Source organism: Eschscholzia californica, unplaced genomic scaffold, assembly GCF_041429995.1.
Source record: "Eschscholzia californica isolate CP2 unplaced genomic scaffold, dmEscCali1.0.p SCAF_1, whole genome shotgun sequence".
In the NCBI taxonomy this organism is placed as follows: Eukaryota; Viridiplantae; Streptophyta; class Magnoliopsida; order Ranunculales; family Papaveraceae; genus Eschscholzia; species Eschscholzia californica.
Genome location: NW_028238198.1, coordinates 57,343,388 through 57,359,549, shown reverse-complemented (window position 1 = coordinate 57,359,549; position 16,162 = coordinate 57,343,388). Strand labels below are relative to the sequence as shown.

The 16,162-nt window shown below is 42.2% G+C and overlaps 2 protein-coding genes across 2 annotated transcripts; both read left to right on the top strand.

The window, feature by feature from the left end:
- Positions 1–5,353: 5,353 nt before the first annotated feature.
- Positions 5,354–8,830, top strand: LOC147567785 (uncharacterized). The gene is made up of 6 exons (XM_086658177.1): positions 5,354–5,460; positions 6,186–6,489; positions 6,653–6,786; positions 6,913–7,060; positions 7,302–7,628; positions 8,405–8,830. The coding sequence occupies exons 1-6, from the start codon at positions 5,354–5,356 to the stop codon at positions 8,828–8,830; spliced, it is 1,446 nt and encodes a 481-aa protein (XP_086514303.1).
- Positions 8,831–9,406: 576 nt separating this feature from the next.
- Positions 9,407–10,435, top strand: LOC147567784 (uncharacterized). Its single transcript, XM_086658169.1, has one exon. The coding sequence runs from the start codon at positions 9,407–9,409 to the stop codon at positions 10,433–10,435; it is 1,029 nt and encodes a 342-aa protein (XP_086514295.1).
- The last annotated feature ends 5,727 nt before the right edge of the window (positions 10,436–16,162 follow it).

Below are 16,162 nucleotides of genomic sequence, written 5' to 3'. Positions count from 1 at the left end.
TCCCTTGCCACCAGCATCCCACCACAAAAGGAGCAACACTGATTACAAGGGAAACAATCAGACAGAGAAAGAAAAACCAACCAGTAACCACCGCCGCTACCCCAAAAAGAGAGGAGCGCCGCCGTCAAACCCTAAAAACAAGGAAGAACCTTGTCGGAAAAAGCAAACACAAAAAACCCTCCACTCGGCTTTTTCTCTCTCCTAATTTAGGTACTTATTTTGGTTCCTCTTATGTTATTTTTGGGTATATGGTTTCTATATTAAAAGGATCCTGTATTCAGCCTTAAGCAAACAGTGTCCTGCTACTACTTTCAGCGCACACAACTTGGAGGAACATGAATCAATTGGTAAATAAATTTTTTTTTGAATATTTGATTAATATTAAACGAAGAAAAGAACTATACAAGGGATTTGGAATGGGGTTTGCTGTCACTTGATATTTCAAACTTTTCCTTGTTAAAGGGGGAGTCATAGAAGCATGAAAAGTTCATTTTTTTCACAGGGGTGTGAGAACTGAACTTTGCACAAGAGAGACATTAAATTGTTTTGTGAAATGGTCGGGGTTTCCTGTCCTTTATTGTCCGAAAGAAGCCTTTTTCCTTATTTTTTTCCCGAAGGTGTTAGTTATGTTAATATACATAATGAATCTACTTAATACCTTCCGAAAAGGGTGATCAATTTGAGCGCTAGGCTCTCTTATTTTGCGGAAAGGGTGTTACCTGATTGAACTTTCCTTATTCAGTTTCTTTTCTTTCTTCATATATTCTTGAATTGATGTATATATGTGTTTGTCATTCTCTTTTTTAGGCATCTCTTCTAAATTTGGCATGTTAAATGTGAGAGAGGTAACGGGTTAAAAGGCCAATCTATTTCCTTTCTTTTTAGGTCATTTTCTATTGTTATGATTGCTCATTTGATTTTATTGGTTTGGTAGGATGATTGGTGTCCGCCCTGCCAAGTTAACTGTGTTGGAAGTGTTTTTTGAACTTGTTTCTTTTATTTTGCGAGAATAGGAATTTCTCTAGGGAGTAATAACCTTGTTTTGAGAATCGAGGGGGGTTTTCTATTTTCTATTGTTCTGATGAAGTTCTCTTCCTCGTTGTTTGTTTATGAAGGTGAATTTATTGAATACTTTTCCAGGAACCTGGAGTACCTAAAGCATTCTCGTCACCTCGTGTTTTCGTGGCTTTCCATTTTTGAGGACTGGGTTCTTTTATTTTCTGTGAGAGGTTTTGTCTACTGATCTTTCTCTTTCCTTTTCTTTTATTTACTAGTTATCTATTTTGGAAATTGCAATTGTCACTGGACGTTAATTTGTTTTCTTATAAACTTGCTCAGTGGTATTTACTTTTCAGTTTCTAGCGTGCTATAAATCTTTCTCTAACTTTTAATTACCTAACGTGTGATGAACTCCTTTTTGTTTTGGTTTCCAGGTGGACTGGTGCTATAGGGAGATGTTAATTTGTTTTCTTAGAAGAAATTTTGCTGTCTGAGATCGAAACAGATTTGATTCTAATGTTTTGTTAAGCAGGTTGGTTATATTGGAAGGGGATCTCTCTCTCTCTCTCTCTCTCTCTCTCTCTCTCTCTCTCTCTCTGTGTGTGTTTTCAATTTTATACTTGTTACAGATGTGTTTGCAGAAGCTTGAAAAGTTCAGGACGTCTTGGTCATTAGGATATTTCAACCTGGGGTTAAAATTTGAATACTCTCTGAAGTGATTGTCGTTTTCTCCAGTTGGTAGCACTCTTCTTTGAATTAAAAACGAAAAATCTTTATGTGCAGAGAGTCTAGATGCAATCCATTATAGGTTTTCTCCAGTTGATATGCCTTCTTGCGATGTTCATATTTGTGGTTGGGTCGTTTTAGCATGTCAGCTTTGTGGTGTTAATCGTGGTGTGTCTGAAGGGGTCTCTCTGAACTTGCTGCAACTTTTATCCTTGTCAGAGGAATAATAATTGAAACATGCAAAATTCTTTTGTTTTTTTTGCAGAGCTCTTTTAATTGGACTTACTTCAAGGAGACGTGATTTGATTGCTCTCAAGGGGTTTTCTTGTTTTCCGTAAATAGCTTAGAACTCTCCCCCATTCTTTGTTTATCCTTCGCTATGAGGGTTTATCTATTTATATGGGTAATACCATTTACTTTCAGGGATCAGGTGTATCCGTAGATCAGCTTCCCATGTGTTTCTCGTGCTCCTCAGGAAAACAGTACCAAGGAATGATATTTTCCGAAATTTCACCAATATTTCGCGAAACGTTTCCTAAATTTAGATTAGCGACACGAAATAACACTTACAACTATTTCCTGCATAATTTCCACCGACTTGATCGAAATTTCCACCGAAATTGTTGGAAAATTCAAAATTTTCACCGAAATTGTTGGAAATCTCAAAATTTCCAACTCATGGTGGAAATTTCGACCGACATAATAAAAACGTATAAAAAAAACCAGAGAAACTAATACTAGAAACATATCTCTTCCTTCATCTTTTTTATCTTCATTTTTCAAAGATATCTCTTTATTTGTTTGTTATGTTTTTAATGTTTTTTTAAATCTATTTGAATGATTTACGCCCTGACTTAACTGCCTGAATTGATTTTGTCAATCTTCCATCCTCGAGGTCAAGGGTTCGAGACACGCTGAACAATTCAAAAAAACAATATTCGGGGGACCGCCGTGGAGGTCGAAACACCACCCCAATAATTTAACGATTAATATAGCATGTTGGAACGTGAGAGGTCTTAATGATGCCATCCGTACGAAGAGTGTGTGTGACTTTATGAGATTGAATAGAATTGGTTTGTGTGGACTGTTAGAAACTCATGTTCAGGAGGTTAATAAGACTCGCATTCAGCGAAGTCTTAATTCCAACTGGACCTTTATTGACAATTATGTGGCTGTTCCGGGTGGTCGAATTTGGATTGGATGGGACCCTAGTCGGGTCGATTTTACTGTGTCCCATGTTGGAGGGCAAGTTATTGCAGGTGGTGTTCGGTTTATAGATGGTTCGGGTTTTCGTTTGGCAGTGGTGTACGGAAGCAATAAAACTGTTCATCGCCGGGAGCTTTGGAGGGACCTTGAGTTTCTTATGACGGGTTCTGAGGCTCCTTGGCTGGTGCTAGGTGACTTTAATACCACGATGTTGGCCAATGAGAAGAGAGGTGGTAACAACTCACCATCTCAAGGTTCCAATGAGATGTTTGACTGTGTTACCGATTTGGGACTGTTCGATTGCTCTTATACAGGTTGTTTCTATACTTGGTCTAACAGGCAGACAGGAGTTGCGAACATTAGTTCCAAGATTGATCGAGCTCTTATTAATAGTAGTTGGCTGACTTCTTTTCCTCTAGCTAAAGCAAATTTTCCACCGGCTGGGGATTCAGATCACTCTCCTATTATTATACCACTTGCTGCACCCAACATACACCGGCGTACTCCGTTTCGGTTCTTTAATGCCTGGACGGAGGATTCCACGTTCCACGCTCTTGTTGCTGATGTATGGAAGGTGTCAGTACGGGGTAACCCGATGTTTTGTATGGTGACAAAGCTCAAAGCTTTGAAGGCTCGGTTGAATGAATGGAAGAAAGTTCGGTTCAATGAGGTGACGAACCAGGTAACCATTAATCAGAATTTTCTACATTCAGTGCAGGTTCATTTGCAGGGAGATCCGGTAAACCCGGAGTTACGTAGGCAAGAGAGAGTAGCTACTGAAAACTATAGTAACGTTGTTCGGGCTGAAACGACAATGCTTCAACAACGTGCTAAAGTTGAATGGCTTACTCTCGATGACAGCAATACAGCTTACTTTCACAATTCCATCAAAGAGCGGAAGCATTAGATCATGTACCTAATGTAGAGTTCTCACGCCCGCTTACGGAAGCTGAAGGAACTCTTCTCATTACGAGGGTGACTAGAGATGAGATTTTTGCTGCTCTACAGACTATTGGTTCTGATCGATCGCCGGGGCCGGATGGGTTCTCTTCCCATTTTTTTAAGGCGTGTTGGGACATCGTGGGAGATGACTTTGTGGAAGCTATCCAGAGGTTCTTCAGCTCGGGAAAACTTCTCAAAGAGGTAAACTCTACATTTGTAACTCTTATTCCCAAAATAAATAATGCCTCTTCAGTGTCAGATTTCAGACCGATATCTTGTTGTAATGTGTTGTATAAATGCATTACCAAGATTCTTACGATACGGCTGAAGGGAGTCATTTATTCGATGATCAGTCCGAACCAATCAGCCTTTATTTCTAGTCGTACTATTCAGGACAATATCATGCTAGCCCATGAGATTGTTCGGAACTACCACCGACCAGATACCTCGGCTAGGTGTACGGTTAAGATTGACCTTAAGAAGGCGTATGACACAGCTCGTTGGTCTTCACTATTCTCAGTCCTTGGTAAGTTTCACTTTCCAAGGATATTCATAGAATGGATACGGGCCTGTGTCACCACGTCTAAGTTCTCGATTATGGTTAATGGTGAAGCCCATGGTTATTTTGATGGGAAGCGAGGTCTACGGCAAGGCTGCCCGATTTCTCCATATCTGTTTGTCCTAATGATGGAGGTATTCGCGGTTTTTATTGATCGAGAGGAAAGAGCAGGTCGGTTCCTGCTACACCCTAAGTGTCGAGTTCCGAAAGTTACTCACCTTTGTTTCGCCGACGATCTCATGGTCTTCTTTCGAGGAGATGCTGGTTCGGCTCAATCTCTAAAAGGTGTGTTAACAAGTTTTCATCGGGCGACGGGGTTGCAGGCCAATGTGACTAAGAGCACGGTTTTCTTTGTAGGTCTTTCGGCCCAAGGTCAGAGTGATATTACTAGTATTCTGGAATTCGGTACTGGTTCTCTGCCTATCCGTTATTTGGGTTTACCTCTTATATCGTCTCGTCTCACCTATAATCATTGTATTCCGCTGATTGATCAAGTTACGAATCCAATCTTAGAAGAGTCGATTTTTATCGTTCGCGGGGCGAGTTCTCCTCGTAAAGGTGGTTTTGAATAGTATGTTACTATATTGGGCAGCAGTGTTCGTTATTCCCAAGAGAGTAATGAATGACATCAACTCCATCTTTAGTAAGTTCCTATGGTCTGGCGTGGATATGGGGTGTAAGAGAGCTCATATTGGCTGGGAAAGCCTTTGTTACCCCACTGATGAAGGGGGACTTGGTTTTCGTAATATCGAGGTGTTGTTCGAGGCATCAAATCTTCGTCATATATGGCTGGTTAGTGGTAAGACGACTTTGTGGGCTGAGTGGGTGAGGAATAATCTCATCAAAGACCAGCACTTCTAGACTTTATCGGCTTCGAGTAGAAGTTCCTGGTGTTGGCGTCGGATTCTAGCCAGCAGGCCGATGGCTCAGCGACTCATTTGCACAGCTCTGGGGGATGGTCATGATACCAATTTTTGGGCTGATCTATGGCACCCTCAGGGTCTTCTTTATGATGCTTTCGTCGAGGGGTATAGATATGATTCTCACCTACATTTAGATGCACGGGTATCTCAGTTTATTGGGCAGCCGGGCTGGGTTTTTCCTACTCATATCACAGCTATGTTAGGGACTATCGCGGTCAAGACTAGTGAGGTGGTGGTGGATAGTACTCTCAGAGACGAGGTGATCTGGATGCCCAGCCAGAATGGAGAGTTTACTCTCAAAGAGACTATGAAGTAATTCGACCCAGAGGAACTCGACGGAGCTGGACTTCTTTAGTATGGTCACCGGGTGGAATACCCAAACATTGTTTCATCACGTGGCTTGCCTTTCGAAGACGTCTCAAAACTAGATCTCTTCTGGCTAGTTGGGGTATGGCTGTAGACACTACATGTGTTTTCTGTAGGGGAGATGAAGAAACGGATTTCCATCTATTCTTTGTCTGTTCGGTTACAAAGAATATATGGGAATTACTGTTACACAAGATGGGATTTCAGAGAGTATGTGATGTTGATTGGGAAGAGGAATTACAGATCACTTTGGTGGGGTTTCCATTGATGCCCGGGTGGGGCGTTTGCTTCTAAATGCCTATGTCTATCATATTTGGAAGGAGCGGAATAACAGGGTATTTAGAGGCGATGTTATGTCACCAAGGCTGATTATTCATACTATTTGCGATGAAGTGCGGATCAAGCTGAATACTGTTGAAGAAGGTGGTTAAATTTATTAGAAACAATAAGTTGAGTTTGTGTAGTGTAGTTGAATCTCATGTTGATATTAGGAATAAGGATAAGGTGAAGCATTCTCTTATGTCCACTTGGAATTGGCTTCACAACTATAGTTGTGATGATTCAGGGAGGATTTGGATAGTGTGGGATCCTTGCCAGCTTGATGTTTCCTTAGTCTCCATGACTGATCAAGTTATAACTGTGAGGGTGGTGACTAGAGAAGGTAGAGGCTTTATGTTTTCTAGCATTTATGCTAGGAACAATTTGGTGGACAGAAGGGCTTTATGGTCTGTCCTGAGTAATCTTGGTCAAAGTATTGAAGGTCCCCTGGTTGGTGATGGGGGATTTCAATTCTTTTTCTAGGGTGGAGGAGAAATTGGGGGGCTCTACTACTAGACCAAGGGAATTGGATGATTTTAAAGATTGTGTTAGAGATACTCAACTTTTTTATTGTCCTTTTTCAGGGTGTTTCTTTACTTGGTCTAATATGCAGGCAGGTGAGAAGAATGTGGTTGTGAAGTTAGACAGAGCTATGGTTAATATTGAGTGGGTCCAGGAGTTTTCTTCTGCTAAGGCTAACTTTTTGCCCCCTGGAATCTCTAACCATTCACCTTGTGTGGTGAGCTTGTTTGAAGGTGCTTCCTTGGGACTTAGGCCCTTTAAATTTTTTAACTGCTGGACTGAGGAGGAAGGTTTTATGGAAGTGGTGGATTCTGCTTAGAAGATTAAGGTTACTGGAACCCCTATGTATAGGTTGGTTTGCAAGTTAAAGAAGGTTAAGGCTGCTTTGGTGTTGTGGAAGAAAGAGAAATTCAAAAAAATTTCTTCTCAAGTCCATGTGGCTTGGGAGAAAATGGAACATTTGCAAGTTCAGCTCCAGGAAGACCCTTCTTGTGAGCAGGTTAGAAGATAGGAAAGGGAAGCTGTAGTCAGGTTTTCTAAGATGGCTAGGCAGGAAGCGGCCATGCTCAGGCAGAAATCAAGGGTGCAGAAGGTCCATTTAGGGGATCATAACACTAAATTCTTTCATGCTTCTCTGAAAGAAAAAAATCCAGGAACAACATTCCTTTTCTTTATAATGTTGAGAATGAAAATATTGTTGAGACTAACCTTATTGCTCAAGAATGTGTTGATTTTTTCAGAGTATGTTTGGAGTCTCTCACTTTCAGCAGGGTGTGCCAGAAGTTCTTCATTCTATGGAGTTTGGCCAAGTGTTGGAGGATCATGAGGCTGCTCTGTTGGAGCAGGATGTTACTAGGGATGAAGTGGTGCATGCTTTATCTACTATTGGGTCAGATAAGTCTCTTGGACCTGATGGCTTTTCTGCTCATTTTTTCAAGGCTTGTTGGAATATTGTTGGAGGGGATTTTACTAAGGCTATTAAGAGATTCTTCTCTTTTGGTAAGCTCTTGGGTGAGGTTAGTTCAACCTTGGTGACCCTGGTTCCTAAATCTAGTGAGGCTTCTAAAGTAAGTGATTTTAGACCCATCTCTTGTTGCAATACTGTCTATAAGTGTATTACTAAAATCCTTACTGTTAGAATGAAAGATATTATTTTCAAGCTTGTGAGTCCTTGCCAGTCTGGATTTATCTCTGGTAGAAGTATTCAAGATAATATTCTTCGGCCAGCGCTTTGGGGAAAGCTAAATAGTTTTCGGGGTGTGAAATTTTAAAGGGAATATGTAGAAATTTTCCGGGGAGATAAATTTTAAGGGGAAATAATAAAAACACTCCACCTCACCTCACTCTATCTCCACCTCACCTCTTTGTCTTCTCCGATTAGGTCGCAGGCCGGAAAATTTTCCGGCCGGCGACCATGAAGGGAAAAAAAAATTCACTCTCTCCCTCTCTCTAAAAACTTCGGCGAAGGGGTTTCCCTTCGTCGAAGTTTCGGTCTGTTCTTCAACAGACCGGAACTCCGGCGAAGGGAAACCCCTTCGCCGGAGTTTCTAGAGAGAGTGAGTGAATTTTTTTTTTTATGGTCGCCGGCCGGCGACCTAATCGGAGAAGATAGAGGTGAGGTGGAGAGAGAGTGAGGTGAGGTGGAGAGAGAGAGAGCTGAGGTGGAGAAGTATTTTGCTTTCCCCCTAAATAAAATTGTCAAACAAAATTGACCAATTTTTGACCAAGTCTTCACACCCAGGAAACTATTTAGCTTTCCCCAAAGCGCTGGCCTATTCTTCTTGCTCATGAGTTGACTAGAGATTATCATAAGTCTTTAGGCCCTCCTAGATGTGCAATGAAGATTGATTTACAGAAGGCTTATGATACTATAGAATGGGATGTTTATGCTTGTATCTCTTCAGCTAGCTATTCTATTATGGTCAATGGGAGCTCTCATGGATATATCAAAGGCAAAAGGGGAATTAGACAGGGATGCCCCATGTCTCCCTATCTTTTTGTTATGGTTATGGAGGTGTTTAATGTTCTTCTTCTTGATAAGGTGCAGGAGAATGGATTTAGGTTGCATCCTAAATGTGTCAGGCCTCTGGTCTCTCACCTTGCCTTTGCTGATGATCTTCTTGTCTTTTCTAAGGGGGATCTTGGTTTAGCTCTTGCCTTGGCTGAAGTTCTTGATACTTTCTATATGTGCACTGGTCTCAGGGTGAATCAGAAGAAGAGCTCTATGTTTGCTGCAGGTGTTCCTGAGGGTACTATTTGGTTGATTTAGGAGGCCTTGGGGTTTCAGGTTGCATCTTTGCCAGTTAGATACCTTGGTGTGCCCTTGATTTCTTCTAGGCTTAAGTATGTGGATTGTTTGCCTCTTCTTGACAGTGAGTTTTGAAGAGGATTCAATCTTGGAAGACTAGATTTCTCTCATTTGCTGGAAGGCTGACTATAGTGAAATCCATCTTGCAAAGTATGGTGCTTTTCTGGCTAAGTGTCTTTGATCTTCCTAAGAGTGTTCTTAAGGAGATGGAAGGACTTTTTAGTAAGTTTCTTTGGACTGGTCCAGCTATGGGGGAAGGAAAGCTGCTATTGGTTGGTCTTCTGTTTGCTTTCCTTTCTCTGAGGGTGGTCTGGGTGTTAGAGATCTAGTTGTCTTGAATATTTCATGTTGTCTTAGGCACATTTGGGATATCTTCAGTCAGAAGCAGACCCTCTGGGTGGATTGGGTCCAAACCAACCTTATTAAGAAGAAGGATTTCTGGTCTATGAAGATTCCTAGCAATTCCTCTTGGGTTTGGAGGAGATTACTTCAATATAGGAATTATGGTATTCAATTTTCCTTTCATGTGGTGGGGTAATGGAGCTGCTACTAAGTTTTGGACTGATTATTGGCACCATATGGGTGTTCTTGCTGGCCTCTTTCCATGGTTCTTTTAAATATGACAGTAGACTCCATTTTGATGCTATGGTCAATGCTTGTATTGTGAATGGTGAGTGGTGCATTCCTAAGCATGTGCAGGCTTTCCTTGGGCTTATTGTTGACAGACTTCAGGAGGTTCCTATTGATATGGAGGCCGAGGATAGGAAGGTTTGGAAAGTTAGTGAAAAAGGGAATTTTACTCTCAAATGTACTTATGAAGCTTTGAGGAAGACTAAGGTAAGTATCTCTTGGCATGGTGTGGTGTGGTTTGCCAACAATATCCCTAGGCATAGTTTTATCACTTGGATAGCTCTCAAGGGTGGGCTTACAACTAAATGTAAGCTTCTGTTTTGGGGTCTTGAGGTTGATCCTTGTTGTTTACTGTGTGGTTGTGCTAGTGAGGATGAGCATCATTTATTCTTTCAATGTTCCTTCTCTGAGTTTATATGGGGCAAAATCCTTACTATGCTGGGTTTGGTAAAGGTTACTAGAGCTGATTGGTCCAGGGAAGTAGAGTGGGTGGCCTCTATGTTCAAAGGAAAAAATGGAGCTGCTGTTTTGGGTAAGCTTGCTTTCAATGGTTTTTTCTATCACATTTGGTGGGAGAGAAATAGAAGAGTTCACTCTGAGCCTTATAGAAGTAAGGAGATGGTCCTGTCTCTAGTTATTGCTGATGTGAGGATTAAAGCCTTAGCTGCTCACATTAGGTTTTCAGACTCTGCTAGGAACAGGAAGATTGCTGAGGCTTGGAACTTAGAAGCTCAGTTTGTTGGGATCCAAAAAGTTGAATGCTTCTGGCTTAAGCCTGAGGAGGGTACTGTTCTTATCAATTCAGATGGTGCTTTTTCTCCTAGTGGTGCTGGGTTTGGATGCATTTTAAGGAATCATCTTGGGGACATGTTGGTTGCTGTTAGAGGTGGTGTTGCTCCCATCTCAGTCCTTTACCATGAGCTGCAGGGAATTTAGGCTGGCATGTCTGCTGCCAAGAGGCTTAATCTTAGTAAGGTTAGCATTGCTACTGATTCTAAGGTGGCTTGCTCCCTTCTGTCTTCTGAAACCATTGATCCTCCCTGGAAGGTAAGATCCTTAGTTAGAAGGATTATGGAATTGAGGAAGAGGTTTGCTCTCTCTAGTGTTTAGCATGTTTACAGAGAGACCAATCAAGCTGCAGATTGGTTATCCAAAAATGTTGCGCTTGGTGTTCAGGATACTCTTTGGCCTGGTGACTTGGATCCCAATTTGGTGCAGATTATAGAGGAGGATAAGCAAGGGGTGATAAGAATCAGAAGTAAATAACCATGGCTGCTTTGAGTTTGGGTTGGTTTTTGAGTTTTCCTCACTGGCTTTTGGTTTTGAGTGAGGGTTTGCTTTTTCTTGTTTTCTTTGTGTTGTTGATCAGTGGAGGTCTTACTCCTACTGGTATTGGATGATTTGTTTAGTGGTTTTTTTGTTTTTGGGTCTGGCTGCCCTTATAGCCTGCTGATCAATACAAAAAAAAGCTGAATACTATTACCAAACGGTTTGAAGATACTGAGGAGAATCGGAGGACCATTGATCGATGGAATCTTACTATCTCTCTTCAAAAGCCGGTCTATACTTCATATACTTCATGTAAATGGACTCGGTCGATGATAGGGAGATATATGATTAATACCGATGGTGCTCTGAACGAGGTGGATGCGGGGTATGGAGCCATTATTCGAGATTCAGAGGGGATTGTTGTTAGAGCAGCCACGGGTCAGGTTGGGGGACACACTATCTTTATACACGAGTTGCAGGGTTTGAGTTGGGATTGGAGTTAGCACTTAGTGCTGGGTTGCAGGAAGTTGAACTTGGTCTTGATTCGATGAATATCAAGTTACTTCTTGCAAAACCAAATCAGAAATTACCATGGCAGGCGAGGCGTTTATGGAAGAGAGTTCAGAGGCTCAAGAGCCAATTTCGGAGTTTTCGGGTGTTTCATGTCTATAGGGAAGCAAACCAAGCTGCCGATCACTTGTCAAAGATGAGGCTCGGACCGGGAGTAACTCACTTGAATGTCAGTCAACTGCCGGTGGAACTAGTCAACATTGTCAATGCAGACTCTAGAGGGACAGTGAAAATGAGGAAAGGGTGGGGCTAATGAAATGATGTAATTTGATTTCTTTGTTGTTTTATTTAGTTTTATATCATTGTACTCGGTTCGGGCTTCTCCCGCTTATCATTATAAAAAAAAATTACTCTTCAAGGTGATTCTCTGTTTTTTATTAAGCTTTCTCTTGATGAGGATAGAGAGAGCTCTGGATCATGAACCCTTGTTTATCATGAATCATCTCTTTGTTGTTCGACCTTGGACCCCTTTTATTGAATTTACTTTTCAGAAGCTGGATTCGATTCCTTTATGGGTGTGTTTTAGAGAGGTGCCTTCCCTGTTCTGGAATCCAAAAGGCATTGCTCGTAGTGCTAGTGTGTTAGGTAAACCCATTATGTTAGATTAGCCAACTGAGACTAAGACAAGGATGGCTTATGTCAGGGTTTGTGTTGAAGTGGGAAGGGATTGCAAGTATCCTACTGAGATTCCTCTTCTTATTGATGGGGAGAAGATGAATTCAGTTGAGGTGGAGTATCCATGGAGGCCACCACTCTGTTCTGGGTGTAATGAATTTGGTCATCTCTTGGGTAAGTGTCCTAAAGTTCCTAGGGATAAGGAGCCACAACCTGATCCTATGAGGAATGTTCCTGGTAGAGGGAATGAAGTACCACCTGCTCGACAAAATGCTGCTGGGAGAGGTAATCCTAAGGTCTCAGTTCCAAGTAGGGGGCAGGGGGTGCAATTTAGACCTTATGTGAACCTGCAGAAGGAACAAGAGGTGCTCTTGGGTAAGGGAAAGGTTACTGATTTACCTAAGAGTGGTCCAGGAGTTGCTCTTGCTCCTCAGAAACTAGTGGGAGGGCAACAAGGTTTAAAATACACAGTACTTTTTGGGGCCGGGGAGGTTGTTGCTGGTCCTAAGGATGGAGGAGAATCTTCCTCTAGTGGGTTTGGTTTTGGTGTAAAGTTTCAAACTGAAAAGATGGATGATGAGGAATGGACTCCTGTTATTAAAAGAAAGAATAAAGGTGGGGGGGCTGAAGTCCAATGAGTCTGGACATAAGATCTTGTATTGTTGATAATGCTCAGAGTGAAGGGTGTCTGAAGACCTCTATGGAGGAATATGGAGGTACTGGTTCAGAGCAGGATAGCTTGAACCATGTCTATTTTGAGTATACTGAATCTTTGGACCCAGGGGTGGGCCAAAGTGATACTGTTGCTGATGTAGTTTCCATCTTCAATCAAAAGGAGAGGGGCAGTGTTGTTGGGTTGAAAGAGGGTATGCTTAGGAAACCTCTTAGAATTATTAATCGTTAATCTTGGTTGCTGGAATGTGAGGGGTCTTAATGGCCTCCAAAGAATAAGAGAGGTAAAGGATATCATTAGAATCAATAAATTGAGTTTATGTGGGTTTGTGGAAACAAGAGTAGCTGTTGAGAATAAACTAGTCATTCAGAGAGCTGTTAATCTTTTTTGGACTTTTTTGGATAACTAGAGTACCTGTGGTGGGGGTAGAATCTGGTTAGCCTGGGATCCTAACTGTTGGAGTGTGTGTTTAGTATTTACTTCTGAACAAGTTCTGGCTGTTAGGGTGGTTACCCCTGATTCTAAAATGTTTATGTTAGCTATTGTTTATGGACATAATACTAGAGAGCAGAGAAGAGAGTTGTGGCAGAATATGGGTCATCTTGTTAGGAGATTTGGAGCAACCTGGGTATTCATGGGTGATTTTAATTCCATTCTTGATCCTAGTGAAAAGGTGGGTGGTGATCAAGTGAGACCTTCCCATTTTCAGGAGTTTTCTGATTGTGTTCAAGATGCTGCTTTTTTGGACTGTCCTTACTCAGGTTGTTTCTTTACTTGGAACAACAAGCAAGAGGGGAAGGACAGTATCTTTTCTAAACTGGATAGGGTCTTGATTAATGCTGATTCGTTAGAGATTTTTCCTGCTTCTAGGGTCCAGTTCCTTAGTCCTGGTATCAGTGATCATTCCCCTGCTATCCTTGTTGTTGCTGCTGTTGAAAGAATAGGCAGGAGGCCATTCAAATTTTTCAATTGTTGGTGTGATGAGCCTGGGTTTATGGACTTGGTAGAAGAGTAGTGGAGTAGTAAGGTAGAGGGCACTCCTATGTTCAGACTTATTACTAAGCTTAAAAGAGTCGAGGCTAGGTTGGTACAATGGAAGGTGGCCAAGTTTTCTTTTATGGCTGAGCAAGTGGCTGATGCTAAGAAAGTTGTTGAGGAGCTTCAAGCTCAACTTCATGGCCAACCTCAGAATATTGATTTGAGAAGACTTGAGAGGCAAGCTGTTGCTTCTTATACACATTTGGCAGGGGCAGAGGCTTCAATGTTAAGGCAAAAGGCTAGAATTCAGTGGCTGACGGAGGATGACTCTAATACTAAATTCTTTAACAGTACTATTAGAGAAAGGAAGGCCAGGAGTAGTATTTTCAAGTTGACTAATGGTGTGGGTGAGATCCTTGAGGATCTAAACCAGAAAATGGTGGCTGAGTCCTCAGAACAATCCAAGAAGGTTGGGGGGAAGTCAATGGTTTCTGAGACTGATGCTGGTTCTGATGGTGATGAATCGATGAGTGACCAGAGATTTGGTTGTCCTAACTGGGCAAATCTCTTTAGAAGAGGTGCTGGTATGAAGGAGAAGCTCAGGTTTTCTCCTCCCTCAGTGGTTAATGGTGAGAAGGTAGCTTTGGTCTCTATGAGAGATTTCCGTGAGCAGATTCAGCAATGTGAGAAAGCTTTGTTTGGGTATTTTTTGGGTGATCGTTTATCTTTTGTTGTTGTTCAAAATGCTCTAAAGAAGGCTTGGAGATTGAAGGGGGAAATGAAGATGACTGTTCATGGTACCTCTGCTTTTGTCATGAAATTTGATCTTGAGGAGGATCGGTGTTGGGTTCTGGAACAGGGACCTATGTATATTGCGAATAGGCTTTTTGTCATTCGTCCTTGGAAATTACACATTGAGGAAGAGATAGAAGAGGTGGTTTCAGTTCCAGTGTGGGTGAACCTCAGGAACCTGCCTTATGTCTTGTTCAATGCGAAGGGGATTGGTCTGGTTGCTAGTATCCTTGGTACACCTTTGATTCTTGATACTCCTACTGAGCAACAGACTAGGATGTCCTATGCTAGGGTGTGTGTGGAAATGGATATCGATCATCCTATGCCTAAAGTGGTCAAGTTATTGATTGATGATGATAAGTGGGTGGAAGTGGCTGTCGAGTATTCTTGGAAACCAGAGAGATGTGCTACTTGTGGAGTCTTTGGGCATTCTTGTCGAAGATGCCCCCAAGGTGTTCGACAGAATGGTTTTCAAAGAAGGGCTCCTATTCCTAAGGCAGGACCACCTGGTAATGGTAAGGAACATGCCTCTGATGCTGAAGCCTCAGGAAGAGGGTTGGGTGACCAAATGAAGGATGGTCAGCCCAAGGCTGCTACTGTACCTAGTAAAGCACCTCGAGATGATATGCAGATGGTTGAAATTGATAATTCTCTTGCCTTGGTTGAATCTGTGACCAGGACTGTTGACACCCCAGCCTTCCCGACAGATGGGGAAGAGGGATGGTCTGTGGTGACCAATAAGAAGAAAAAGGTTCCATATCTTAGTAGTTCTGCTCCTTTGGTTATTGATAAGAGGGGCTCTGGCAGAGTAAATAACAAGAGGCATTGCTCTGGTTCTTTCCCTAGTAGCCCTTGGCCAGGGAAGGGGACTAGTAGCTCAACTCAGAGTGAATGTGGGGTGTCCATAGCTTCAGCCAGTACTGCTACTCCAGGTGACCCTGAAAGCATAGCAGGCAAGATTGCTATGTTCAGTGCTGCTGGTAAGACTATGAGGGCAGTTGGTAGCTCCTTTGGGGGAGGAGGGGTAAATTTATCAGAGGGGAGGAGTCTCCCTAAGAAATTAGATGGATAGATTGGCCTGTTGGAATGTGAGGGGGCTTAATGGCTCCCTCAGAATAAAAGAGGTTAGAGACCTCATTAGAATTTATAAATTAGATATGTGTGCTCTTATTGAAACCAGGGTGACATTGGGGAATAAAGTGAGGGTGCAGAGAAACATTAGCCCTTATTGGTCTTTTCTTGAGAATTATGAGGAGGATGCAGGGGGTAGAATTTGGTTGGGATGGAATCCTCTCCAAGTTACTGTCTCACTTATTTTCCAATCTGATCAAGTAATGGCTGTAAGGGTTGATCTTCAGGATGGTAGAAGGTTTATGGTTGGGGTGGTCTATGCTAAGAATTCTGTGGCTGAGAGAATGAGGCTTTGGAGGGACATTGAGAGGTTGATTTTCAACTTTGATATGCCTTGGATGGTGTTGGGTGACTTCAACACAGTAATTTCTGCTGAGGAGAAGGTGGGAGGGGATCCAGTGAGTTCAGTGAGTCTCTCTGGTATAGTGAACTGCCTCCAGACTTCCCAACTTTTTGATTGTGCTTTCTCTGGCTGTTTCTACACTTGGTCCAACAGGCAGGAGGGGGAGGATTGCATTTTTGCTAAACTTGATAGGGTTTTGGTGAATTTGGAGTTCCTGCTTTTGTTTTCTGAAGCCAGGGTTGAGTTTCTTCAGCCTGGTTCTTCAGATCACTCACCTGCTGTGGCTTTCTTG